Source organism: Rhinoderma darwinii, chromosome 4 (genome assembly GCF_050947455.1).
Source record: "Rhinoderma darwinii isolate aRhiDar2 chromosome 4, aRhiDar2.hap1, whole genome shotgun sequence".
Taxonomy (NCBI): Eukaryota; Metazoa; Chordata; class Amphibia; order Anura; family Rhinodermatidae; genus Rhinoderma; species Rhinoderma darwinii.
In genome coordinates this window covers 322,095,619-322,123,336 of record NC_134690.1, presented here as the reverse complement: position 1 = coordinate 322,123,336, position 27,718 = coordinate 322,095,619, and the positions used below count along the sequence as shown (strand labels likewise).

Genomic DNA, 27,718 nt, shown 5'->3' with positions numbered 1-27,718 from the left:
ACGGTCACTTAGAGACGACCTGTCACCTCTCCTGACATGTCTGTATTAGTAAATAATTTGTATCCCACATGAAATAACTATTGTAGAGCACCTTTTCTTGGATTTCTACGCTGTGCCATTCCCCTGTTAGTGCTGCGTAGGTACACCAGCCCTTTGACAAGAGGAATGGTAACACCCAGTTGTAAATAAATTCCTAGGAGGAATAATAGAGGAATGGCACAATTTTTATGAAAATATGTTCCAGAATTGTTATCATTGTGAATACAAGTATTTACAAAAATAGACATGTCAGAATAGGAGACAGGTCCTCTTTAAAGAGTATCGCCTCATCGAAAAACTTTTGATAGGTAATAGAGACATATCCAAAGTTTTGTTTGGTGGTTATCTGGGTGCCGAGACCTCCACCGTCGCTGAGACGAAGGTACAGAAGCGCTTATCTGAGCGCCATGCACCTTTGGCCGTTATCAGCACCCCTCGTCAGTCTGAAGATGGCTCACTTAGATGTTCTATATGAACTGTCCTCAACCTGACAAGGAGCGCAACTACAGTCGAAGGTGCGCAGCGCTCTACTGAGAGCTCCTGTACCATTGTACCTGACTACGCCTGGTGCGACGTTTCGGGGGCACGCTTGAGAAAGGGGGAGGTCCCCTGAAACGTTGCACCTGGCATAGTCAAACGCCGACTTTTCCTCCACGTAGGTCTCTGCCGAAGTCCTCCAGATCTCAAGTCCGGAAAACATGACATCTCACCGGCCTATCTGATTGAAAGGACTTCCTCATATGGGGTGACTACTTTTTTTTTTTACACTTTTTGCACAATTGTTATAGTGATTTTGTATACCAAGATTTTTATACAAAGAATATTTATTTTTTCAACTTTAACAAGTTGTGGTCTCTCATTCCTATTGTGCCCATTCTATATTTTGACTATTTTTGAGATCAGATGAAGTATCTCAATGGCACATAACACGCCTATGTATCATAAGGTCTATTCATTCACTTGTACACCGAATAGCTGATGGGTGGCATCCTTCGAATGTATACTTTTATATTTATACGTTTTTAATGGGTACATAAGATGACATCACGTGTAATGTTTTGACGTTACAATTGAGCACAATATTTCAGGGTCATAGTAGGAAATGACGTGTTTCTGAACCATTTTCCCTCTAGACATAAGAAGATAAGTTCATCAGCAGCAGCTCTAGGCGCCACGATGCTGTTTTTCTTACACGTTGTTTTGCTGTAAGTAACTGGCAACAGTGAATGTGTTGCTGACAGCCAGCAATTAATGAGTCATTCCGTCTGCAGCCACCTAGAATAGGGCATAGCTTATTTCTGCTGTTGTCTTGCTTAGCGGACTTGCTGAAACTCAAGTGCAGATGCTGCTTTTATGCAAAATATTCTTAATGGTGTATTTCAGTGAAATGAGCTTTGCAATGAAAGTTTCAAAACAGACGTCACATAAATTTGCCACATCTAATTCCGGATCTTTCTGTCTATATTTGTCATCTGCATTTCCTCGTGTCCCTGTAATTGAGCAGAGCCAGGCAGTAATTCTTCCAGGATTCCAATTTTGCTTTCAGCATGTAATCAACGGAAAAACAACAACTCTCATCTTGGTGTCAGTTGAAGAGGCGGCGAATTAGAGGCGCCAATCATTATAAACCTTTGTTTTATATTGTAAATATTTTTAATGAACCCCTTTACATGTAAATTATATTTTCGATCTGGTACATTGTCCATAACTAGAGCATTAAAAAAAACAAAAACCTTTGATTGATATATATTATATTTATACTGTAGTCAGCTAATGCAAAATCTAGCTTCTTCGTAACAATGAAACTGGATACCGGAAACCATCAAGAAGCAGACTGGCTGCTGTTGACAAATCTTTTATTCCTATAGTTATAATTCAGGTATTCCATGAGTATTCAAACAAGCCAGATCACTTTATAGAGATTTGTTTTCAGTATGATATGAAATAGTCTCTTTTAGTTAACTATGGTTCCAATGGGTCTAGGGTAAAAATTAAGAAACTTTGCAATTAGTCTCGATAAATAAATCTCATACAGCTTCTATGCAAACCTATGTGTCTTTATGGTTACAGGCTGCAAACCTTGCGTATTCTGCAGTCATGCTCCTTTCGATCGGTCTCTTAATTTTTATTACATACACTTGGTAGGTTAAGAAGATGTAGGGGACAAATGGAAGGGAGTATAATTAGACTACACAGGGCTTATTGGTGATCTTTAAAGAGTACCAGTCTCCTGCCCAAAAAACTGCAGCTGATATCACAGATTCTTGTGCTTTTATTCTTCTATCGTACTTGAGATATCAGTGCCGCTAGTGACCGTGTCAGAACGGGTTATGTATTCACTGCTGTCCGTGCTGATGATTATAGGAGTGCCGGAATACATAAGCCACTCCGACGCTGTCCACTTTGATTGGATGTCGTCAGAGCGGTAAGGTTCACATTTCCCCTTTGCAAGTGAGCAATGTTAACCATCCACTTGACAGTCAAATGCCTCATTTGCATATTTGGCGCCAAATCTAATGGCACCGATGTGCAAATGAGATGGGGGCTAAAAGAAGAAGACAAAAAAACCCACAATGAGAATCTGTGAGGAGCCAGCTGCAGTTTTTTCTGCAGGTAAAGAAGTCTTTTTTAAGTATTGGAAAACATATGTCTGCATAGGAGCTAAAGACAATAGGATATTTTTAATTAAGACTATTTGCAAATATTCTTTTGTTATTTGGTCTCCAATGAATGTAAAAGTTCCAATCGTGAACCTTTAAGCAAAAACTGGTCTTTCCCATTTTTGTTATATATTAGGGAGTCATGGAGACGCTTTCTTTTCAGGACTAGCGCATGATCAAACCAGCGCTTGAAACAGCAGGTGTGTTTTATATATATGTTTGCTGCTGAGTAAAGGGGTATAATCTACTGATATATGCCCATTCCAATTGACATTTCCATCAGCGGCTGCAGAGGGCATTTTCTATTCACATATGAACATCCATATTTACTGCTTTATGGACACAATACTACACGGTCTCTGCTATTTTATGCTTGTCTACAACGGCTAACATAATAAGCGTAGTAGAGGTTGCAAAAACTGGGCTATTTGGGGGGAAAAATGCCTTATATATGACCTTATCAACATGTATAATTATCTACAGTCAATATAAAGATTTGCAATGTGAACTATTAATTTCAAAAACTTTACAATGAAACCTACTAGGTGAACTCTTTTGCATGTTGAGAAAAAGGAAATTCTCTCATTATTATAGGAGGGGTTCTTTACAGTAAGAGTGGAATGCCCTACCGAAAGACATAATGACTATATTGATACTAAAAAAAGATCCAGACATTTATCTTATCATTAATTGCGCTGAGAGGAATTATCCTGCTGCCTTTGTAAAGTGAGAATCGGAAAAGATGGTACTAAGTAATCAAATTCTCTCACAAGAACAGTCTAAGGAAGAATTTCAGGAAAGGACAGAAGCTACTGGAAATCTTGGTCTACAAGCGGACATCGCTGTTGAAGAGTTCATCTCAGTTCATGCATGGAAAACACTTCTTCCTAGCACACCAAGAGTAGTGACAAGCGAACCGAGCAGAATGACAAGCGGACCGAGCAGAGAGACACGCGGACCGAGCAGAGAGACACGCGGACCGAGCAGAGAGACACGCGGACCGAGCAGAGAGACACGCGGACCGAGCAGAGAGACACGCGGACCGAGCAGAGAGACACGCGGACCGAGCAGAGAGACACGCGGACCGAGCAGAGAGACACGCGGACCGAGCAGAGAGACACGCGGGCCGAGCAGAGAGACACGCGGACCGAGCAGAGAGACACGCGGACCGAGCAGAGAGACACGCGGACCGAGCAGAGAGACACGCGGACCGAGCAGAGAGACACGCGGACCGAGCAGAGACACGCGGACCGAGCAGAGAGACACGCGGACCGAGCAGAGAGACACGCGGACCGAGCAGAGAGACACGCGGACCGAGCAGAGAGACACGCGGACCGAGCAGAGAGACACGCGGACCGAGCAGAGAGACACGCGGACCGAGCAGAGAGACACGCGGACCGAGCAGAGAGACACGCGGACCGAGCAGAGAGACACGCGGACCGAGCAGAGAGACACGCGGACCGAGCAGAGAGACACGCGGACCGAGCAGAGAGACACGCGGACCGAGCAGAGAGACACGCGGACCGAGCAGAGAGACACGCGGACCGAGCAGAGAGACACGCGGACCGAGCAGAGAGACACGCGGACCGAGCAGAGAGACACGCGGACCGAGCAGAGAGACACGCGGACCGAGCAGAGAGACACGCGGACCGAGCAGAGAGACACGCGGACCGATCAGAGAGACACGCGGACCGAGCAGAGAGACACGCGGACCGAGCAGAGAGACACGCGGACCGAGCAGAGAGACACGCGGACCGAGCAGAGACACGCGGACCGAGCAGAGAGACACGCGGACCGAGCAGAAGGACACGCGGACCGAGCAGAGAGACACGCGGACCGAGCAGAGAGACACGCGGACCGAGCAGAGAGACACGCGGACCGAGCAGAGAGACACGCGGACCGAGCAGAGAGACACGCGGACCGAGCAGAGAGACACGCGGACCGAGCAGAGACACGCGGACCGAGCAGAGACACGCGGACCGAGCAGAGAGACACGCGGACCGAGCAGAGAGACACGCGGACCGAGCAGAGAGACACGCGGACCGAGCAGAGAGACACGCGGACCGAGCAGAGAGACACGCGGACCGAGCAGAGAGACACGCGGACCGAGCAGAGAGACACGCGGACCGAGCAGAGAGACACGCGGACCGAGCAGAGAGACACGCGGACCGAGCAGAGAGACACGCGGACCGAGCAGAGAGACACGCGGACCGAGCAGAGAGACACGCGGACCGAGCAGAGAGACACGCGGACCGAGCAGAGAGACACGCGGACCGAGCAGAGAGACACGCGGACCGAGCAGGGAGACACGCGGACCGAGCAGAGAGACACGCGGACCGAGCAGAGAGACACGCGGACCGAGCAGAGAGACACGCAGACCGAGCAGAGAGACACGCGGACCGAGCAGAGAGACACGCGGACCGAGCAGAGAGACATTCTGACCGATCTCATTTTAACAGTGGAAAGTGAATGAAAAATGGGTTGGAGGCGTTGCGATGAGTGCGAATCTAGAAATTTTGCGGCGCACTCAAAATGAAGGTCTGCTAAAAAAAAAAAAAATCCATGGTAGCATATGCACAGCGTGTTATTGAGGCTAACTCAGAAAATGAGAAAATGCTACGTTTGTGTTAGGGTAAACAAATTAAATAGCAGCATCCACAAGATGGCAGTATAACCAATGTTACGTGACAAGCAATGGACCGAAGCTTTAGCAATGACACTGAAAAATCCATAGATTATTTGCAGCATCTAGTCCTAGCTTACGGTATAACATTTGACATAATACTGATGGACCTAGACATCAAAAGTGTCTCATAAAATGTAATTTTATTGCACATAAGATGCGGAAGATGATTTTTAAGAACCATATTTTTATTAAGCCTCTTCTCTCAACACAATTTTGGGAATTACACTGAGGCAACAAGAATTACAAGTCACTCAACTGGCACTTATAAGAAAAGATGAACAATGCAGGAAGCATTTATAGGAAGCTTGTCCCATTTCCTTTGAATTTCTGATGTGTCATAAGGATTCATTCCCTTCAATTGTTTCTCAGTTGCATCTACTTCAGGGAAAGCTGGGTAACAACCATTATGTGTCAAAACCGCTACCAAAGGTCTAGTGGTAGCAAACTCCAGAATGACAAGAAACCTAGTTATGTAGCGATACATCCACTGCATAACTAGGCAAATGGGCAATTCAGACGGCTGCCTGACAACCTCTATGGGAATTGTAATAGTGTGTTATTGGCTATCACTCAGATTTCCTATACACAGATGTATCTAAGGGCTCATGTATCTAAGGGCCATATCAGGGCTCCGTTTTGTACAGAGCTGTAATAAGGCTTCCATTAGGTGCATGAGCCCTCTACCGTACCACTGTATGCCTTGGATTTCAGACACATAGGATTTTTCTGCCAGATTCCTTGATAGCAATGAGAAAACGGTTTCCCAGAAAGAGTTAATGCGGTTGCATATACTGATATCGGCAATGTCTAGAAGATTTGTTTCCTAGGCATTCTGTCCCTGCATTATAGGAAGTTACTTTTATATAACCTCTGAACTAAAGAAAAAAAAAATAGAATTATGCTACAAGTAATGTGCTGGAGAATTAATAGTTCCATGCCGAATTGTCAGATATGACTCTTCATTTTACCAGTGTTTTTTTTTATTTTTCCAGCAGTAGTCACGTGAACAGGTCTGTGGTCGAACAGTGAGGCTGGGTTCACACGACCTATTTTCAGGCGTAAACGAGGCATATCATGCCTCGTTTTACGCCTGAAAATAGGGCTACAATACGTCGGCAAACATCTGCCCATTCATTTGAATGGGTTTGCCGACGTACTGTGCAGACTACCTGTCATTTACGCGTCGTCGTTTGACAGCTGTCAAACGACGACTCGTAAATTGACTGCCTCGGCAAAGAAGTGCAGGACACTTCTTTGCAACGTAATTTGAGCCGTTCTTCATTGAACTCAATGAAGAGCAGCTCAAGATTTACGAGCGTCTCAGACGCCTCGCATAATACGAGGAGGAGCTTTTACGGCTGAAACGAGGCAGCTGTTTTCTCCTGAAAACAGTCTGTCATTTCAGCAGTAAAAGCCTCTCACCGTGTGCACATACCCGGAATGTCTCACTCAGGACAATCTGAAGTACCAATCAGCAGTTGACTTACACACAGCCAATCAGCTGCCTGTACATACAGCCTTGTCCTTCTATGTGTTCACAGATCGGGAACCGCAGACTTATTATTACCACCCCCCATTTACGTATCTGCTCAAAAAAAGAAGTTTTAAAATACTTTTTGCAAGATACTTACATGCACTTTAGGTGTAGGTGGAAGTCCATTACTTATTGGCTTCTAAAACAGAGCAGAAATATTAAAATCACATACATGTTTTATAACTTGTAACTAAGTAAAACCTGATACACCGAAACAATGGATTCAATTCAATAAAATCAAACAAAGGTGCAACTGACACACACGTAAAAGTGGTTAAAAACTTAGGTCTATGCTATGGTCAAACCATGAAGATGAACTGGCCCATCAAATTTGTGTACCAATACTGTATGCAAATAAAAATAAGGCCGTATTCATACGTTGAGGTTCAATCACGGTTTTGTGAAAAACACGTAAAACTGAAATAAACTGCTACAAAACCAACAACCTAAAAGTGCTGGAATACACAAGATGGCGAGTAAAAAAAATAACTTCACTTCAGACTTCCTAGAAAAAATGAACTGCAAATAACTGCTAGGCAGCGTCTGAGTGAGTTTGGAGGGCTGCCTCGCATCACGTAGAGGTGGCCGTGCTGGCTTTGTATTCTTTTGTGCAGTTCAGAATTGTCACCTATCTCGTAGCAGTATTGGTAATGTGAGCGCCATTAGGCTTACCGGCACATCTTTCTTTTCTTTCCGTGTAGGCACACTTAGTGACCTAGAAATCCGACTATCTACCTGTTGAGGAAGTGAAGAAGTGTCCCGGTCCCCATTCAGTTGGAATGAACCCACTCCATTACCTGTGAGAAAGACGAACATGGTTTCTAATTTGGCAAATAAAATGATATATTTGATATAAAATGTAATAACAAAAATAAAAGATCAGCTAACAAAAGAACACTAAGGCCTCATTCACACAGCCGTGCCCGTAATCACGGCCCGCGATTGCGGGCACGGCCGGCCGCCGACAAAGTATGGGAGCACGGGCCGTAAAAATCGAAAAGTAGGACATTCTCCATAATTCCCGGCACGGTTCTACAGCACGGACACCTATCCGTAGCGATATGGAAAGGTGTCCGTGGCCAATAGAACCGGGCGGGTCCGTAATTGCGGACCGTATTATAGTCCGCAATCACAGAGATTTTTTTACGGTCGTGTGCATGGGGCCTAACGCATGAGAGCTTCAATGGAACCATATGTTAATCTGCATTTGACATTACCTAACGCACTTGGTTTATTGGGTGGTAATCGTGGAGGAGGTGGTCTCGGAGGTACATAAGAAGCAGGCCGTGCTGGGCTTTCTGAGATGGGACATCTCTTGATTGTTCCTTGGTTATCATCTTCAGAAGCACTTGACTCCTGGGGTATGAATATTGATTTGGGCTGCAAGGAAAGAAACAAAAAAATTAAAAAAAATGAAATATTCCCATTCATAACATCTTCCTACATCCATGTTGCAGGAGCTGCTCCAAAATTGTGCGATGGATGTTCTTTAATGGTGCAAGCAAAACTGACTATGTCATCACATGTATGGTTAGCCGCAGACTCCTATTGAACTGTGTACCATTTGTTAAGCCCTTGTTCACATCACGTTTGTGCTGTAAATTTGTGTGAAGGACAGGAAAGCTCCCGCCGTGCATGCTAAACATGTCTATAGGGTTACATTTGCCCGACGAAGTGTCCTTGTGGCTTCCTTTGGATCAATATACAAGAGTATACCACGAATAGAAAAGAAAAAAAAAAGTTATGCAATGGCGTAGTACACTACGCTATTCCATACAAACCGCGCAGTATACAGTTTTTTTTAACATGCGAGCCTATGGGTGACAGGAGCTAATGTATAGCAGGTCATAGGCATCTGTTTAACACATACATCATGAGGTATTCATGATGCATAGGCTATTATGACATCCATTTAACATATGTATGGCATCTATCACAAGCATCCGTTTTATGTATATGCCTGGAGCTTTTCCCGGTGTATACGTTTTATGGAGGCAAAATCCATTATGTGAACAGGGCCCTAAGGGTTCTTGCACATGACTTGTTTTTCACGGCATCCGAGTGGCACCCGATAGTTTTTATGGACCCATTCGCCCGAGTCCTGTCCTATCATGTACAGGACTCGGGCGGCACACAAGAGCCCTAAGCGCTTGGATGATCTGGCCACTAGCGGCCCATTATATTACATAATAATTAGTGCAAGGTGGAAAATAATGATACAAATGTAATTTTTCAGTTGGTAACTATACATGAAAATGTAAACAGAAGTATGACACCTTATGTTTCCCCAAACTAAAATAACGACAGATGTGAATAAATAAACTGTGAACACAACTATGAAATATGTTGGTATTATATAAACAGCAGGTCATAAATTATATAAATAATAAAAACGTATCCATTGTGAGATGAAATTTCTGCAACTCTTTAAAATACCTTAGCAGAGATTTATCAATGCATTGACGGCAGTTTTCTGGTGTAAATACATTGAAAAATATGGCGTTTGAGCCAAATGACATATTTATGAAGCCCTTCCTTGTTTCGACAGTCCAAATGTCACAGTTGCGATGAACTGCGATTTTATGCAACCAAAAGTCTCCGCGGAGCCTTAGTCCAAAATGTATACGCATTCTCTCTAACAAGCCCTGCAGCTGCGTGAAAATATCAAGACGAGATTTCAGCCTCTGCATATAAACAAGAATGTCTCCACTCTCTGACAGCAAGTAGAGATCTTGAGAATGGTAAAAAAAAAATTGCTGAACATTTTGTAAAAAAATTGGAATAAAAAAAAGTTATGGTGAATAAAAATAGTTTATGTAATGAGAAACCGCCAACATTTGTCATGGCATAGGAAAGTAGCAGGCAGCACGAAGCTCAAGACGTGGTCCAAACGCATCTCTTATTCACTATATATAAAGGTTAGATGGATCAGTATAATAAACTGAACCCTGGAAATTGCAATATAGTATGAAATCACAGCACGTTCTCAATTTCTCAGAAATAGCAACTTAACCCTTTAGTGACCAGCCTATTTTGAGCCTTAAAGAGGCTCTGTCACCAGATTTTGCAACCCCTATCTGCTATTGCAGCAGATCGGCGCTGCAATGTAGATTACAGTAACGTTTTTATTTTTAAAAAACGAGCATTTTTGGCCAAGTTATGACCATTTTCGTATTTATGCAAATGAGGCTTGCAAAAGTACAACTGGGCGTGTTGAAAAGTAAAAGTACAACTGGGCGCGTATTATGTGCGTACATCGGGGCGTGTTTACTACTTTTACTAGCTGGGCGCTCTGATGAGAAGTATCATCCACTTCTCTTCAGAACGCCCAGCTTCTGGCAGTGCAGATCTGTGACGTCACTCACAGGTCCTGCATCGTGTCGGCACCAGAGGCTACAGTTGATTCTGCAGCAGCATCAGCATTTGCAGGTAAGTAGCTACATCGATTTACCAGCAAACGCCGATGCTGCTGCAGAATCATCTGTAGCCTCTGGTGTCGATGTGTCCTCGCTGGTCTGACACGATGCAGGATGTGAGTGATGTCACAGCGTGATCTCTGTCGAAAAACGGCTGTGTCTGCACTGCCAGAAGCTGGGCGTTGTGAAGAGAAGTGGATGATACTTCTCGTCAGAGCGCCCAGCTAGTAAAAGTAGTAAACACGCCCCGATGTACGCACATAATACACGCCCAGTTGTACTTTTACTTTTCAACACGCCCAGTTGTACTTTTGCAAGCCTCATTTGCATAAATACGAAAATGGTCATAACTTGGCCAAAAATGCTCGTTTTTAAAAAATAAAAACGTTACTGTAATCTACATTGCAGCGCCTATCTGCTGCAATAGCAGATAGGGGTTGCAAAATCTGGTGACAGAGCCTCTTTAAAGAGAACCTTTCACTTCCCCATACATGTACAGCTGAGTGCAGCATGTAATAGGCCGGGCTTCGCAAACACGGTCTCACTTTATACTTTTTTCCTATCTTCCTCCGTTATTTACATATCGTTGCCGTTATATTTGGCGCCAAATCTCTAAATAAGCCCCGGAATGGTCAATGGGGCGTTTCTATCCAACTAAATGTCTTCGCTCTGACACTGTCCAATCAGCTACGGACAGTGTCGGGGCGGCTTGCGCTCTGTTCCCTCCCGCGAAAACACACACGGACTGGTGGTTCTGCAGAGAGGAAGTTAGAAAATAATTTCAAGTGAGAAAGTGTTTGTGAAGCCCGGCCTATTACATGCCGCACTCCGCTGAACATGTATGAGCAGGTGAAAGGTTCTCTTTAACTTTTTATTGGTACCTACGAATTTTTGATCCCATTTTATTGCATATTTTTGAAGACAGGATGAATAGAAAACAAAAATTCTACCATTTATTTTTATTACATTTTTTAAAACGTTCACTATGAAGGTTAAATAACGTAATCGTTTTATAGTTTGGGTTGTTACACACATGTTGATACTAATTATGTGCAGTTTATTTATTTAAGGTTTTTTTTAATAATAAAGCATTTCTGGGGGGGGGGGGGGTTCAATTTTTTTTTTACGTGGGATTGTTCATTTTATTTTATAAACTTTGTTGATCTATATAATACTTTTCATTGAGTCCCCACTATGAGACTTCATTATGCGATTGTTTGCTTGCTTTTATAAAACACTGCAATGCTTCAGATAATTTAGCAATTCCAATAATTCATAGCATTAAGCCTAAATTCACTCAAAACCTTAACATTCTAGTGTGACTTCAGTTGACCCCACACCCTCTACCTCCGTGTCACACTCACAATGGTTTGAGGAAGCTGACTTAGAGAGTAAATTGGTGAGGTCCTCTACTGCCAGTCACATAAAGGAAGTACAACATCTGATGTCGTATGCAAAAAAAATTCCTGTAAAATACATAATCTGCCAGAAAAATTCTATATATACCTCTGTATGAAATCATAGGCATACGAAATGTACTGTAGAGCCCTGTGGAAGTCTATATCAGCCCTATTAGGGCTGTATACATCTTAGATGTTGTACAAAGCCTTAATACAGTAGTGCGTGTGAGGCCTAAGGCCCAATGCACACGACCGTAATTTTGATCCGCAATTACGTATCCATAATTGCGGATCAAAATACAGATCCATTCATTTCTATGGCCCACGGACACCTTCCCATATATTTACGGGTATGTGTCCGGGCCATAAAAACGACCCACGAAAAATGGGACATGTCCATTTTTTTATTTTGCAGACCGTGCTCCTATACTTTATAATGGGAGCATGGCCCACAAATGCACGTGACAGTTCGCGGCCGTCCATGACCGTAATCACGGACCCTGCACACGGCTACAGCCGTGTGCAGTGGGCCTAACAAAGTGTCTATCCCATCTTCCTCTTTTAACAAGATATTTAGGTCACCATGTAATTTGGTTTACTTTTTCTGGAGACCGCACATGATATTTGTACTGTCCACATCCAGCACAAGTGGGGTTAAGAATTCAGATAGAAAATCTTTGGAAAAAGCAACATTAAGAAGTCAGGGGCTTTCAGCAAATGCCTTGGAGCCAGCTCTACTTCCAATTCCTTTTCATTCGAACAAGCCAGTGTTATTTACAGTCTCTGTCTCCCAGGCAGTGGGAATATTCGTGAGCAATGTGTGTGATGGAAGCCCATGCACATAAGAGAGCTCCAGGCGCTCTCTTCTATTTTCCCTCAGACAGGCAGCTAATGCACATTTTTGTGCTTGATTTGTTCTTAATTCATTAATCTCATCTTTAAATGTTTAGAGGTAAATAAAAGACGCAGGGAGTGGGGTCGTGCTCGCACGGAACAGCTAGAAATGTCAATTTAGTAATGGGAAAGGCAAGAAAGATTTTCAGTCTCGAGGCAGTTTCCATTGCAAAGGAACAGGGCACACAGTCCAGGTTTGAGGTCTACATCAGCTCTATTTTATCAGATGGATATAGTGCACTACTGTATAAAGTATAACTTATAGAAGATTTGTCAGTTCATACACCTTAAAAGAACACTAAACAAAGAAAACTGGATATTCCCATATTGCAATACAAATTGAAGAATATATAAAGAATTCTATATGAATCCCAGATGATCAGCCATTATTCCTCTGCATCTCCTTACAATTCTGTGTCTGGCCATTTGAATGGCATTTTTGAAACCTTTGAATGGCTTTTTTTTTATTTATTTTTTATAAAAAGGTCAATCAGTGTGATTGGTGCAACTTTATAAATAGTTTTTATTAAAAATTATTTTTACAGCGAAAGATACAGCTGCTCCGTATAGACAGTACCGAGCAGCTGTATCTCAAAAAGTAAAAATAATTTTTAATAAAAACTATTTATATAGTTGCACTAATCACAGGGACTGACCTTTTTATTAGAAAAAAATGCCATTCAAAGGTTTACAAAGCCTTTAAGCCCTACCCGTCAGTCGTTCACCAGATGAAAATGGAAGCGGAAAATGAACCTATTTTCGAAAAGGGCTCTAGGTCTTCCCTGGCTAATTATAGACCAGTGAGCTTAACATCCATTGTGGGGAAAATGTTTGAGGGGCTATTGAGGGACTATATACAGGATTATGTGACAATAAATAGTATTATAAGTGACATCCAGCACGGTTTTACGAAGGACAGAAGTTGTCAAACCAACCTGATATGTTTTTATGAAGAGGTGAGCAGAAGCCTAGACAAAGGGGCCGCTGTGGATTTAGTGTTTTTGGACTTTGCAAAGGCATTTGACACTGTCCCTCATAGACGTCTAATGGGTAAATTAAGGACTATAGGTTTAAAAAGTATAGTTTGTAATTGGATTGAGAATTGGCTCAAGGACCGTATTCAGAGAGTTGTGGTCAATGATTCCTACTCTGAATGGTCCCCGGTTGTAAGTGGTGTACCTCAGGGTTCAGTGCTGGGACCACTATTATTCAACTTATTTATTAATGATATAGAGGATGGGATTAACCCCGTCCCTCTTTGGCCACTTTTGACCTTCCTGACAGAGCCTCATTTTTCAAATCTGACATGTTTCAATTTATGTGGTAATAACTCCGGAATGCTTTTACCTATCCAAGCGATTCTGAGATTGTTTTCTCGTGACACATTGGACTTTATGTTACTGGCAAAATTTGCCCGATACATTCAGTATTTATTGTGAAAAACACCAAAATTTAGCGAAAAATTGCAAAAATTAACATTTTTCTCAATTTAAATGCATCTGCTTGTAAGACAGGCAGTTATACCACACAAAAATGTTGCTAACTAACATCCCCCATATGTCTACTTTAGATTGGCATCGTTTTTTGATCATCATTTTATTTTTCTAGGACGTTACAAGGCTTAGAACTTTAGCAGCAATTTCTCACATTTTCAAGAAAATTTCAAAATGCTATTTTTACAGGGGCCAGTTCAGTTGTGAAGTGGCTTTGAGGTCCTTAGATATTAGAAACCGCCAATAAGTCACCCCATTTTAAAAACTGCACCCCTCAAAGTATTCAAAACAGCATTTAGAAAGTTTCTTAACCCTTTAGACATTGCGCAGGAATTAAGGCAAAGTAGAGGTGAAATTTACAAAGTTCATTATTTTTTTCCAGAAATTCATTTTGAATCCATTTTTTTTGTACCACAGAAGGTTTTACCCAAGAAATGCAACTCAATATTTATTGCCCAGGTTCTGCAGTTTTAGGAAATATCCCACATGTGGCCGTAGCGTGCTACTGGACTGAAGCACCGGCCTCAGAAGCAAAGGAGCACCTAGTGGATTTTGGGCCTCCTTTTTATTAGAATATATTTTAGGCACCATGTCAGCTTTGAACAGGTCTAGTGGAACTAAAACAGTGGAAACCCCCCAAAAGTGACCCCATTTGGGAAACTACACCCCTCGAAGAATTTATCTAGGGGTGTAGCAAGCATTTTGACCGGCCAGTTTTTTTGCAAAAATTTTTGGAACTAGGCCATGAAAATGAAAATCTACATTTTTTCAAATAAAATGTAGGTTTAGCTAATTTTTTTTCATTTCCAAAAGAACTAAAGTAGAAAAAGCACCACAGCATTTGTAGAGCAATTTCTCCCGAGTAAAACAATACCCCACATGTGGTAATAAACGGTTGTTTGGACACACGGCAGGGCTTAGAATGGAAAGTGCGCCATTTGGCTCTTGGAGCTCAAATTTAGCAGAAATGGTTTGCGGAGGCCATGTCACATTTACAAAGCCCCTGAGGTGACAAAACAGTGGAAACCCCCAACAAGTGACCCCATTTTGGAAACTATACCCCTCGAGGAATTTATCTAGGGGTGTAGCAAGCATTTTGACCGGCCAGTTTTTTTGCAAAAATTTTTGGAACTAGGTCATGAAAATGATAATCTACATTTTTTCAAATAAAATGTAGGTTTAGCTAATTTTTTTTCATTTCCAAGAGAACTAAAGTAGAAAAAGCACCACAACATTTGTAGAGCAATTTCTCCCGAGTAAAACAATACCCCACATGTGGCAATAAACAGTTGTTTGGACACACGGCAGGGCTTAGAAGGGAAAGAGCGCCATTTGGCTCTTGGAGCTCAAATTTAGCAGGAATGGTTTGCGGAGGCCATGTCGCATTTGCAAAGCCCCAGAGGTGACAAAACAGTGGAAACCCCCAACAAGTGACCCCATTTTGGAAACTATACCCTTTGAGGAAATTATCTAGGGTATAGTGAGCATTTTGACCCCATAGGTTTTTTGCAGAAATTTTTGCAAGTAGGCTGTGAAAATGAAAATCTACATTTTTTCAAATAAAATGTAGGTTTAGCTAATTTTTATTTCATTTCCACAAGGACTAAAGGAGAAAAAGCACCATAAAATTTGTAAAGAAATTTCTCCCGAGTAAAACAATACCCCACATGTAGTAATAAACGGCTGTTTGGACACACGGCGAGGCTGAGAAGGGAAAGTGCGCCATTTGGCTTTTGGAACTCAAATTTAGCAGGAATGGTTTGCGGAGGCCATGTCACATTTGCAAAGCTCCTGAGGGGACAAAACAGTGGAAACCCCCAACAAGTGACCCCATTTTGGAAACTACACCCCATGAGGGAATTATCTAGGGGTAGAGTGAGCAGTTTTACCCCACAGGTTTTTTACAGAACTTATTGTAACTAGGCCGTAAAAATGAAAATCTACATTTTTTCAAAGAAAATGTAGGTTTAGGTATTTTTTTTTCATTTCCACAAGGACTGAAGGAGAAAAAGCACCACAACATTTGTAAAGCAACTTCTCCCGAGTAAAATAATACCCCACATGTGGTCACAAACATCTGTTTGGACACACGGTAGGGCTCAGAATGGAAGGAGCACCATTTGGATTTTGGAATGGTTTCTGGGTGTCATGTCATATTTGCTGAGCCCCTGTAGTACTAGTACAGTGGAAACACCCCAAAAGTGACACCATTAGGGAAACTGCACCCCCTGAGGAATCATCTAGGGGTATAGTGAAAATTTTGATCCCAAAGGTTTTTTGCTGAATTAATTAGAATTAAGCCATGAAAATGAAAAATATTTTTTTTTTCCAACAAGATGTAGTTTTAGATACACATTTTTCATTTTTACAAGGAATAGAGAAGAAAAAGCACCCCAACATTTGTAAAGTAATTTCTCCAGAGTACGGTAACACCCCATATGTGGTTATAATCGACTGTTTACATATATGGGAGCATTCAGAAGAAAAGGAGCGGTATTTATCTTTTGGAGCGTAGATTTTGTTGGAATGGTTTGCGGACGCCATGTTGCATTTGCAAAACCCCTGATGTACCAAACAAAAGTGACCCCGTTTTAGAAACTACACCCCTAAAGGCATTTATCAAGGGATGTAGTGACAATTTAGACTCCACAGGTGTTTTTCAGAAATGAATACGCAGTGGATGGTGCAAAGTGAAAATTGCAATTTCTCCACTGATCTGCCCATTCACCGCACAAGATGTTGTGCCACTAGAGAATCTTACCCCATAAATTGTTAAGCGGGTTCTCCCGGGAATGGTAATGCCTTACTTGTGGCCATAAATTGCTGTTTGGGCACACTGTAGGGCTAAGAAGGGAAAGACCGCCATTTTGAGCATGGATTTTGCTTGGTAATAGTTCTGTTTGGGGTTTTGCTGGTATTTCCGTTTATAATGTGGTGCCATATGTAATCTGTGCGGAGTATGTCAGCGGTATATGTAATCTGTGCGGAGAACATCAGGGCATAATAAGAGGGTATAATAATGGGGTAAATAATACAATTATCCATAGATGTGTGTTACGCTGTGAAGCAATCCGTTATGCGCAGGCCGGCGTCACACTGATAAACGGTTTTCTTTCTTATCCCTCCTTTGTAACGCTCTGCACCTTTTGGGGACTTTTTCTCCTTCGTAGTTTGGGAAATATTACTGGGAAAGTTTTGCGCTGATATAATACGGGCGCCCTCGCTTCCAGCGGATGTGCTATGTCCCTGCCCTTTCCTAGTTCCTAAATACTAGGGCCCTGAAACTGAAGGAATGTTCCCCTCCTGCCTGCGCATTGAGATGTTTTTTCATCACCGCATTACTAGTGCCGTAACTTTTTTATTTTTCAGTTGATTGAGCGGTGTGCGGGCTTGTTTTTTGCGAGACGGGCTGTAGATTTTATTGGTACCATTTTAGAACACATACGACTTTTTGATCACTTTTTATTTCATTTTTTGGTAAAGGAAATTACCAAAAACAAGCAATTCTGGAATAGTTTTTTATTGTTTTTTTTTTCTCTGCATCCACAGTGCGCCCTAGATTACATGTTAGCTTTATTCTGCGGGTCGATACGATTACGGCGATACCAAATTTATATAGTTTTTTTTATGTATTGCGGCTTTTGCACAATAAAATCACTTTTTTTATAAAATCATTTGTTTTCTCTGTCGACATTCTAAGACCCATAACTTTATTATTTTTGCGTGCACAAAGCGGTGTCAGGGATTATTTTTTGCGGCACGGATTGGCGTTTTTTATTAGTACTATTTTGGAGTAAATGTGACTTTTTGATCACTTTTTATAGCATTTTTTGGAAGGAGATGTGACCTAAAAACAAAGATTCTGGCGTTGTTTTTCATGTTTTTTTTTTACCGCGTTCACCGTGCGGGATAAATTACATAATAGTTTTGTAGTTTGGGTCGTTACGGACGCGGCGATACCAATTATGTATAGTTTTTTTTATTTTTACGGTTTTTCCCATAATAAAAGACTTACTATGGGAAAAAAGTCAGTTTAGCTTTATTTTTATTTGAAATGTGTGTGTTTTTATTGTTTTACCACATTTTTATTTACTTTTTTTTACTTTTTTTACTTGTCCCACTAGGGGACATGAGGGCCTGATGCCCCGATCGCTACTCTAATACACTGCACTACATACGTAGTGCAGTGTATTAGCGCTGTCAGTTATTCACTGACAGCAAGCCTATGAGGACTCGCCGCAGGCGGGTCCTCATCGGCTCCCGTACAAGGCAGACTCGGACGCCATTTTCTGGCGTCCGATTGCCACAGCAACCCAGCGATTGCATCACTGGGTTGCCGATCGGGTGAAAACCTATCAGATGCTGCGCTCTATTGAGCGCAGCATCTGAGGGGTTAATCTGCCGGATCGGAGAATAGCTCCGGTCCTGGCAGTTACAGGAGGGTGCCAGCTGTATAATACAGCTGTCCCCCCGCAGTGATAGTGCCGGCTCTGCTTCTGAGCCCGCACCATCACTGCGCCGTATATATACGGCGCTTTGCGGGAACCACCTCCCGACAGCGCCGTATATATACGGCGTATGTCGGGAAGGGGTTAATAGCACTATTTCTATTTTTGCAGATGACACCAAGCTATGTAATATAGTTCAGACTATGGAAGATGTTCGTGAATTGCAAGCGGATTTAAACAAACTAAGTGTTTGGGCATCCAGTTGGCAAATTAAGTTTAATGTAGATAAATGTAAAGTTATGCACCTGGGTACGAACAACCAGCATGCATCATATATTCCTAGGGGGAGCTACACTGGAGGAGTCACTTGTTGAGAAGGATCTGGGTGTACTTGTAAATCATAAACTAAATAACAGCATGCAATGTCAATCAGCTGCTTCAAAGGCCAGCAGGATATTGTCATATATTCAAAGAGGCATGGACTCGCGGGACAGGGATGTAATATTACCACTTTACAAAGCATTAGTAAGGCCTCATCTAGAATATGCAGTTCAGTTCTGAGCTCCAGTTCATAGAAAGGATGCCCTGGAGTTGGAAAAAATACAAAGAAGAGCAACGAAGCTAATAAGGGGCATGGAGAATCTAAGTTATGAGGAAAGATTAAAAGAACTAAACCTATTTAGCCTTGAAAAAAGATGACTAAGGGGGGACATGATTAACTTATATAAATATATTAATGGCACATACAAAAAATATGGTGAAATCCTGTTCCATCTAAAACCCCCTCAAAAAACAACTCCCTCCGTCTGGAGAAAAAAAGGTTCAACCTGCAGAGGCGACAAGCCTTCTTTACTGTGAGAACGGTGAATTTATGGAGTAGTCACCGTAGGAGCTGGTCATAGCAGGGACAGTAGATGGCTTTAAAAAAGGCTTAGATAATTTCCTAGAACAAAAAAATATAAGCTCCTATGTGTAAAAATGTTTACCTTCCCTTTTCCCATCCCTTGGTTGAACTTGATGGACATGTGTCTACGAATAAGCTGGACTTTTACAGTATTGTTAAATGTGTGAACGTAAGAGTGAACTACTTATAAAACATATGTGTATGCGACACACATCATCATGATTAAAGAAGAAACAGTACTAACCTTTGGCGGTAGAGGAGGTGGCACCTTGGGTTTTATAGTGGAGCTGAAAAATTAAGGACAAAACACAGAAAAATTTATTTCGATATGGTCATAGGTACCTGGACTATGTTTGAAGGACATAGATTTGATACTCAAAAGATCTGCAATTGTCTACTTCTTCTACCATGTCGAAGTAACACTGTAATATAAAATACTATATATGTTACAGTACAATGTATAGTATAGCAAAAGAGCCTTAGAATACAGTTTATAATAAGGATTTTTATGTCATTCAATATTTGATCATATGCAGCTCAAAATATTGATATGATTTATGAAATAGACACAGAGAAACTTCATACCTTGTGCTGAATTTAAGGCCTGTGCATAGAGTTTTGTAAAAACCCATTTCGCATAGTACTGTTTAACAGAATGTATGTGGGACTTTGGAATACAGTATATAATTGAAGAGAGAAATGATGATCTTTTTATGGTCCTAATCGACATTCATGAGTATGTAATATCAATCAGAACCTGGGATCACAGAGCTTCATGTGGACCATAAATACAAGGCCCATAAGCTCCTCCACTAAACGTATTTACAGTCCATATATCGGACGCCTCTACTAAATTTTGATGTTAGGGGCGCATTGGTATAATGAAATTGACACAAATAAAAAAAATTATCTAAAAATATTATCTCGCCGCTAACTTAGATTTCTTTGTAGAATAAATGTTTCTTACGAGCATAACTTATATATTCCTGCGCTGGCAGAGAAAGAACACAGTGTAATGCTTTATCAGGAAATGTGACATTTAAGATCTATGTGCCCTTAAGAAATTACTCGAGGGCAAAGCGTGCTCCCAATTCGTTCCTTCTTTTTCCCTCAGAAAAGACAACCCCTATTAATCTTGACCTGGACTGATGAAAACACTTCTCTCCATACTTGCATATGCAACCAGAAACAAAACCACTTTCAATAAATTTCAAAATCTTCTGTGCATATTTATCGCTAACACAATGGTATAAGAGCTTGACAGGGACCTGCAAAAAGGCAGGAAGTGACAACTGTTCGCACCTGCTCGGTAGAAAAGATTTTAGGAAAAAAATCTGATGTGTTACCAAAACATTAGGGGAGAGCGATACAGAGCCAGCAGTTCTTGTAAATTGAGTAAACATGTGCCATTGATTCCCTCAGTCTGTATTGGACATATAATATTAGCTGAATTCTTTTTTATACCAAATGAAAGCATGTCTATATGTATATCACCGTCGGTCCCTGACAGGCCTGTATATACACTGTATCTAACAGGCCTCCGTTAATCTGCATTCATAGTGGCTATGGCAGGGATAGGACAACATGGTCATTTGATGTTTATCAACCCAACTCGACTGAGATCTAGTGTATAGACAGACCGACTGTGCTGGACCCGAATAGTTTCAAATGACAGTGTAATATACTAAGATTTATCAGAATCTCGGACAACAACTTTAAATTCATTGCTGGTGCCATGCAAATCTCTACAATTTCTACCACTACAGACTAATGCAGAGGTATGACTTGAAGCTCCTGGCCCCCAATACAAAATCTGAACCATGGCCCCTACCTGCCATTTCTGCCTGAGGGAGACCAAAAGCCCCACTGCCATACCAGTACGATTCCGGTGTGGTAGGGTGGCTTTTGGTTTCCCTCAGTTACCAGGGCCTAAGTGCGACTACTACCTCTGCAACCTCTATAGCTAAGGCCCTGGTCTGATGTTTTACTGCAGACTATAATTCATGATGGAAACCAGACTAAGAGCCATCACAAAACGGCCTGTGTCTGCTCAAATATTTGCAGGACAACGGCCAGCAGCCCTGGATCCTTTTGATCAGAAGAAGTTATTTTATGCAGTCAGCCATAGTTGTGGTCGCAAAGCACCATGGTCCAAACCTCCTTCTGATCACATTTCTAGAAAAACTGTATTCTACCAATAGATATTTGATTTCACAGAATAGTCGGCAACCAAATTCCTAAACAGTACTGACTTTTTGTTTCAAAGAGGGTTGGGTTACTGAACATAGACGCCAAGAAAATAGCACATGGCATGAGCCATATTTGGGGTTTTTGCAGAAAAAAACTGCTCTAAAAGGAGGCAAAACAAGGAGTCTCTAATCAGTCCTAATTTGAACATAAGAAAAAAAAATTATAAGCTTTGCATGGGGCCTACTTCTGCTGATATAGGGTTTTGCAGGGGTTTTATTATAGGGGGTGCATACTGAGGCGCAAAATGAGAGGCCTGCTGTAATTTATGCAACATCTTCAAATGCTTTCCCACAACACGCTATCATTCTGTCTGGATTCTCCCTTTTTATTATTGCTATATTTTTCCACAGACTAATTCTTTTCTCCTCTGCTGTACTTGAGCTAGGCTGAAACTGAAAAATATGAGTGCCAAACAGCAATCCTATTAATTTCGTTATAAAAAAAAGTTTTGTTAGATTTGTTGAATGCCAGCAGTAAGAGTTGTTGGAAAACAATTGGAGCAGAGCACATAAAAAGCCAGAAAGCACAGACCAAGCTGGAACAAGACCGCCAGGAGACAGAGTAGAACATACAGCATTGGGGAACGTGACAAGGCTACGAAAGTCACAGAACACACCACCGACTCTCAAGACAGAGTTCAGAAGAACTGGGGACACAATATCCACAGCCGAGTGTTCCCATGATTTACACCTAGCACTGGGATCAGCTGTCTAGTTCTGAAGATACAAATATGTAATGACAATTTTGTAAGCCTAAATCAAAGTCTTCCTTTAGTAGCAAAGACAAGAAAAGCAAAAAAGTAAATATATGGAAAAAAAATAAAAATAAAGCTAACGCACAGATTTGTCTTGCTGTGCTAAATGCTATGTTGTTAAAGCCAGACCGAGTCCCATTCTTAAGATGCATCTGAAGCAGAGACCCAATAAGCGGAGATATGAAAAGGACTTACTGTTTAGATTCATCATCATCCCCATCATCATCATCTTCTAAATGTGCCACATGTCCCCTAGGGAGATGAACAAGGTACCATGGCTGAGTGGTCTTCACTGATACAGCTATACTACAGCTACTACACAAGGACTATGGCATGCAATACCTAAGGGCTTTGCTACAGAGTATAGAGTTTGGTGGTAGCTTTTGATGGTACTGTGGAGCACAGATGCAGGTCACACCAAGTAAAGCTCTGATACATCTGCACAACACACACTAAGGCAGGGAAACATTACAACAATGGGACAGATATATGCACAGTTAGAGCAGACGGGGGTTTGGAGACCAAGAAGGGATATAAATTACCGTTGGTGCAGCTCCTCTTCAACTGATTTCAGAAGACTCCTTAAAAGCAAAATCAGAACATTTAATATACAAACATTATTTGGTTCTGATGTTTCCACTGGTACCAAAAATATTAAGAAATCAAAATTGATGAACGCATAAAATGTTTAGGGCACATTCACATGTCGCAGAACGACACACCAGAAAAAAGCATGTGTTTACATGTGGAAACCAGACCCATTCACAGTTCTAGATAAATATTCCTAGAGCCGTTTTTATTCAAAACCATGCCCGCCGCAATTGTGACAAAACTGTAACAAAAACCACATGGAAAGACGTGTATTTGTGGTGCTGTAATGGTGCAGCTTTCTGCATGTTCATGTTCCCTCTCATTAAACTAGTGTCATTTATCAAGAAACGCTATGTTCACATCTGCGTTGTGGGGACGTCCCGTTCAACTACGCTATTGCTTCAGGCAAAACGACAGGTCCAGTGCACAACAGAGACAAACGCAAACCATGGGCACCGGATCCGTTGCCATTGAAATCAATGGTGATGGGAATGGAAACCTCAGGTATCCATCTGTCAGTCTGTGTCTGTTCAGGGTCCCATTCTGACGGAAAGCTCAGACGGAAAGTCATAACGGGACCCCAACGCAGATGTGAACAGAGCCAAATTGAAACACTATTAGAGAGTACTTTCAGAAAGGAAGGTGCTCTTAACTACTGCTCCACATACTCGGGAAAACCTTGAGCAGGAACTAGAGAGTGCTTTATTAGCATTTATTTTACCGGTATTAAAAAATAAACATCACAGCACACCTCCCTCCTGTTTCCAAAGAAACAAGTCTAAAAGATTAAAAGTGTTAGCAGGTGAGAACAAATTAAGTTCAATTAACAATACTTAAAAAAAAGTCTGGGTTTAAAAAAAAGCATCTGCTTTCCAGAAATAGTGCCACTCTTGTCCTTTGGCTGCATCAGGTATTGCAGCTTGTTCCCATTCAAATGAATAGGACTTATCAATACTAGCACATGGACAAAAGTGGCACTATTTCTGGGGGGAAAAGCAGGCTCTTGTTGTTATGCTAAACAGCACCTTAAAGGCTACGGACAACTTTGCAATACATTTTTTTTTTATTGTTCATTTGCTTTCTGAAAGAAAAAATATGCAACTTTCTAAAAAGCCTACATGAAACATTTCCCATCAATTGCTATGGAGTTTAGATGAGCCAGCACACTGCTCCTGGCGGTGTCACTCTCTCTGCTCCCCCTCCCTTCTCTCAGTGTTAAAGATACCAGTAGGGAGGAGGACATTGTACACGAAAGATCAAAGTGTGGAGCATACAAGCCTCCAAAACTTCAGGCAGGCCAGATCACACAAGCTGTCAATATCAGATTGTAAGTAGGGAGGAAAGCACACATGGAAGTCAGCAGGGAGGAGGGGGTTAATCACACAGGCTGTGTATCAGTGTAGAGAAAAAGGAGAGCGCCCTCAGACACTATGCAGGGGGATGGAGGGGCATATTGTACACTACTCAGGATCAGTGCCTGTCAGCACAAAGGAGAACAGATCCTCATGGGCTGTAAAAGTGGAAATCAGTACTGGACAGAAGCTGTGCTAATACACGGGAGCTCGTGAAGGCATCAGCACCCCGGACTAACAGAACTCACATCTAGCATGTATTACTGGGAGGGACATGCGCACATCAAAAAAAGTCTAAAATTAGAAACAGGTTGCAAACGGCATATTAGGAATTCTGAAAATAAATGAAGGAATGAAGATTGTAGCCTGAAACTTAGTCCAACTTTTGTAACTCACATATGTAAAAAAACAATTTTCATGTCAAAGTTATTCATAGCCTTTAAAACGTACCTAACTTCTAGGTGACTTTATAGAAAAAGGTTTTATATGTGTGTACATGTGGAATAACACTGTAGTCATTATATTACTTGTATATGGTATTTTTTTTTAGCAGCTTTCCCCTCTGGAGTCTTGCTCTCTAATTCTCAGTTTTCTCTGAGCTAGTGGGCAGAGCCTAACAGCTAGCATGTTTCCCATACACAGCACACAGAGAAGAATTCTGCTCTCCTATCTCTATCTATCACATATATAGAAGATACAGCAGAACGAAGGAGTAACAGTAGTAATGAGCAGTGTAGCAGAGAATCCAGCACTGGGGTGACATATAACCAGCAGCATATCTGTGCGTCTCACTCTGCTCCCCCTCCCCTCTCCACAGAGTTCTACGGGCAGCGTGTCTGTCTCTTTTGATCCCTGCTCCCTCCTCTCCATAGACATCTATAGGCAGGCTGTGAAGTGAAACACACCCCCACTTTCTGCAGTCGGTCTCCCATGCTCTGTAACTAGAGATTGATTTTGCTTTACAAAAAATGGTCGACAACAAATTACAAAAAGGGAGACACCTAGTGGCAGCAACTTCACTCAGAATTTGCATGCATAAAACAACTACATTTTAACAGTAAGTAAATTACGAAGTTGATCTATATCAGGTATACTATTAGATTAACATAAGTTGTTTGAAAAGTTAGTGTCCATTTAACCCTTTCACGCCGCAGCCCTTTTTCAGATTTTCATTTTCGTTTTTTCCTCCCCACCTTCCAAAAGCCATAACATCTTTATTTTTCCGTTTATATAGTACTATTAGGGCTTGATTTTTGCGGGACGAGTTGTAGTTTTTCGTAGCACCATTACTTTGCCATATAATGTACTAGGAAACGGGAAAAAAATTATTTGTGGGGTAGGAAATGAAAAAAACACTGATTCCTCCATGGTTTTTTGCGCGCCATTTTTACGGAATTCACTGTGCAATTAAAACAACATGTTAATTTTATTCTATGGGTCAATACGATTACGCTGATACCAAATATATGTAGTTTTTTCTATATTTTACTACTTTTACAAGTAAAAACCTAAGTGTAAAAAAGAAAATTTATTTTGTTTCGCCAAATTCCGAGAGCCATAACTTTTTTATTTTTCCATCGAGAAGTGGTATAAGGGCATATTTTTTGCGGGATAAGCTGTAGTTTTTAATAATACCATTTTGGTGTACATGCGACGGTTTGATCACCTTTTATTTCATTTTTTTGTGGGAGATTAGGTGAACAAAAAATAGAGATTCTGGCGTTTACAATTTTTTTTGTACGCCGTTCACCATGCAGGTTAAATAATGATATATTGTGATAGTTCAGACTTTTACGGACGCGGCGATACCAATTATGTTGATTTTTTTTACTATGCTCTAGGGGGAAAATGGGAAAAGTGGTTTTTTTTTGAACTTTTAATTTTAATTTTTTTTTACACAAAAAAAACAACTTTAACTAATTTTTACTTTTTTTTTTAATAGTCCCCCTAGGGGACTTCAACCAGCGATCATTAGATCGCTTGCACGATATACTGCAATACTAATGTATTGCAGTATATCGTGATTCTGACAGTCTCCTATGAAGCCCAGCTTCAAAACGGGATCCCGCTCGTAACCCGGAAGTGTCGGCTGTAACACACAGCCGACACACTTGCTCTATGGAGCAGACTCAGCCCGTGAGCCCGCTCCATATTCCCCCACCCGGCGTGCGCCGGATGTCGGGAAGGGGTTAAAGAAATGCGTACATACAATGGCTCACTTTTTCACAACAGTTTTAATAACAAATATTTTAATGAAATGCAGCAAATAAAACCCATATCATATGAAATCCAGCCAATGGATCAAAACATAGAAGTAAATAAAGAAAAATACAAAGTAATTATTTCCAGTATAATGTCATCTACATGTATAATACTAGAAACAAAACAAATAATGCTATAAAATTGCCTGCTGAGCACGTCAATAATTGGCCTGTACAAAATCCCAATTTCTATTCCGATTCAATGTACCAATTTTGTTGCCACGGAGCACATATGCTGCTTTCAACTACGGCATTTCCACTTTATTTTCAGCTGTGCCTCAGTCTGATCATCAAATGAGCCAAAATAAAACTAAATCAAGGTAGGCAAAAAGATTGCAGAAAAAGAAAAGTCTCTGCACCCTTTGCTTAGTCTTACTTCTAATATATCAATACAGAAGCTCCGCATGACTCACTCGCACCTCCCATGGAATTCTTAAGAGGATGGATTTCACAGACTGATATACAGCGCATTTTATTTATTTTATGATGAAAGAAAATTATTGCAGTTCTGTATATTTTTAGGAATTCTATTTGACACATTATCATTACTTCTAAAATAAATTCTTGCCAGGTTTTCCTTTAATTTATTGTTTTATGAGGAACGCTTATAGTAACATTCACCCACTTGTTATTATTGCTTGTTAAGACCGATAATGAAAGGATTTCTTTGAGCATGGTGAAGGCAATGATGTGCTTTGTGTAGGAACAGGGACAAACATACGGCACTGTACAATGTAGTCATTTTCTGGCTGAATAGATATGCTGGATATGTTGCCAGGAATAAACTCGTACACAACATATCGAGCCATAATCTAAATTCTCACCGTTTTAATATTAGAGATGATGGCAGTGTAAGTCATTTTAACCTATATGGAACAAGACATGGATTTTCAGGCATAATGAAGCAATAAATGACTCTGGCATGAAATTGACTACTCAAATGCCTTATGCAGAAGACAATTATCAATGTATACCACAATTTCAATGTTGTATTGCTGGCTCTGATCCAGGGACTGCAGAGAAGGAAAGGAGATGG

At 41.2% G+C, this 27,718-nt stretch overlaps 1 protein-coding gene across 9 annotated transcripts in view; it reads right to left on the bottom strand.

Moving 5' to 3' along the window:
- MAP4K3 (mitogen-activated protein kinase kinase kinase kinase 3) overlaps positions 1 to 27,718 on the bottom strand; it is a 339,362-nt gene that overhangs the window by 31,951 nt on the left and 279,693 nt on the right. For 5 of the 9 annotated variants that reach the window (XM_075862768.1, XM_075862770.1, XM_075862772.1 and 2 more), the window contains 6 exons: positions 23,021 to 23,059; positions 22,674 to 22,730; positions 19,719 to 19,761; positions 8,137 to 8,299; positions 7,592 to 7,716; positions 7,017 to 7,058 (listed from right to left, as the gene is read on the bottom strand). In XM_075862768.1, the coding sequence (XP_075718883.1) occupies positions 7,017 to 7,058; positions 7,592 to 7,716; positions 8,137 to 8,299; positions 19,719 to 19,761; positions 22,674 to 22,730; positions 23,021 to 23,059 (469 nt within the window). The remainder of the gene's footprint in view (positions 1 to 7,016; positions 7,059 to 7,591; positions 7,717 to 8,136; positions 8,300 to 19,718; positions 19,762 to 22,673; positions 22,731 to 23,020; positions 23,060 to 27,718) is intronic. The other 4 variants (XM_075862773.1, XM_075862776.1, XM_075862771.1 and 1 more) reach the window with 3 other exon arrangements.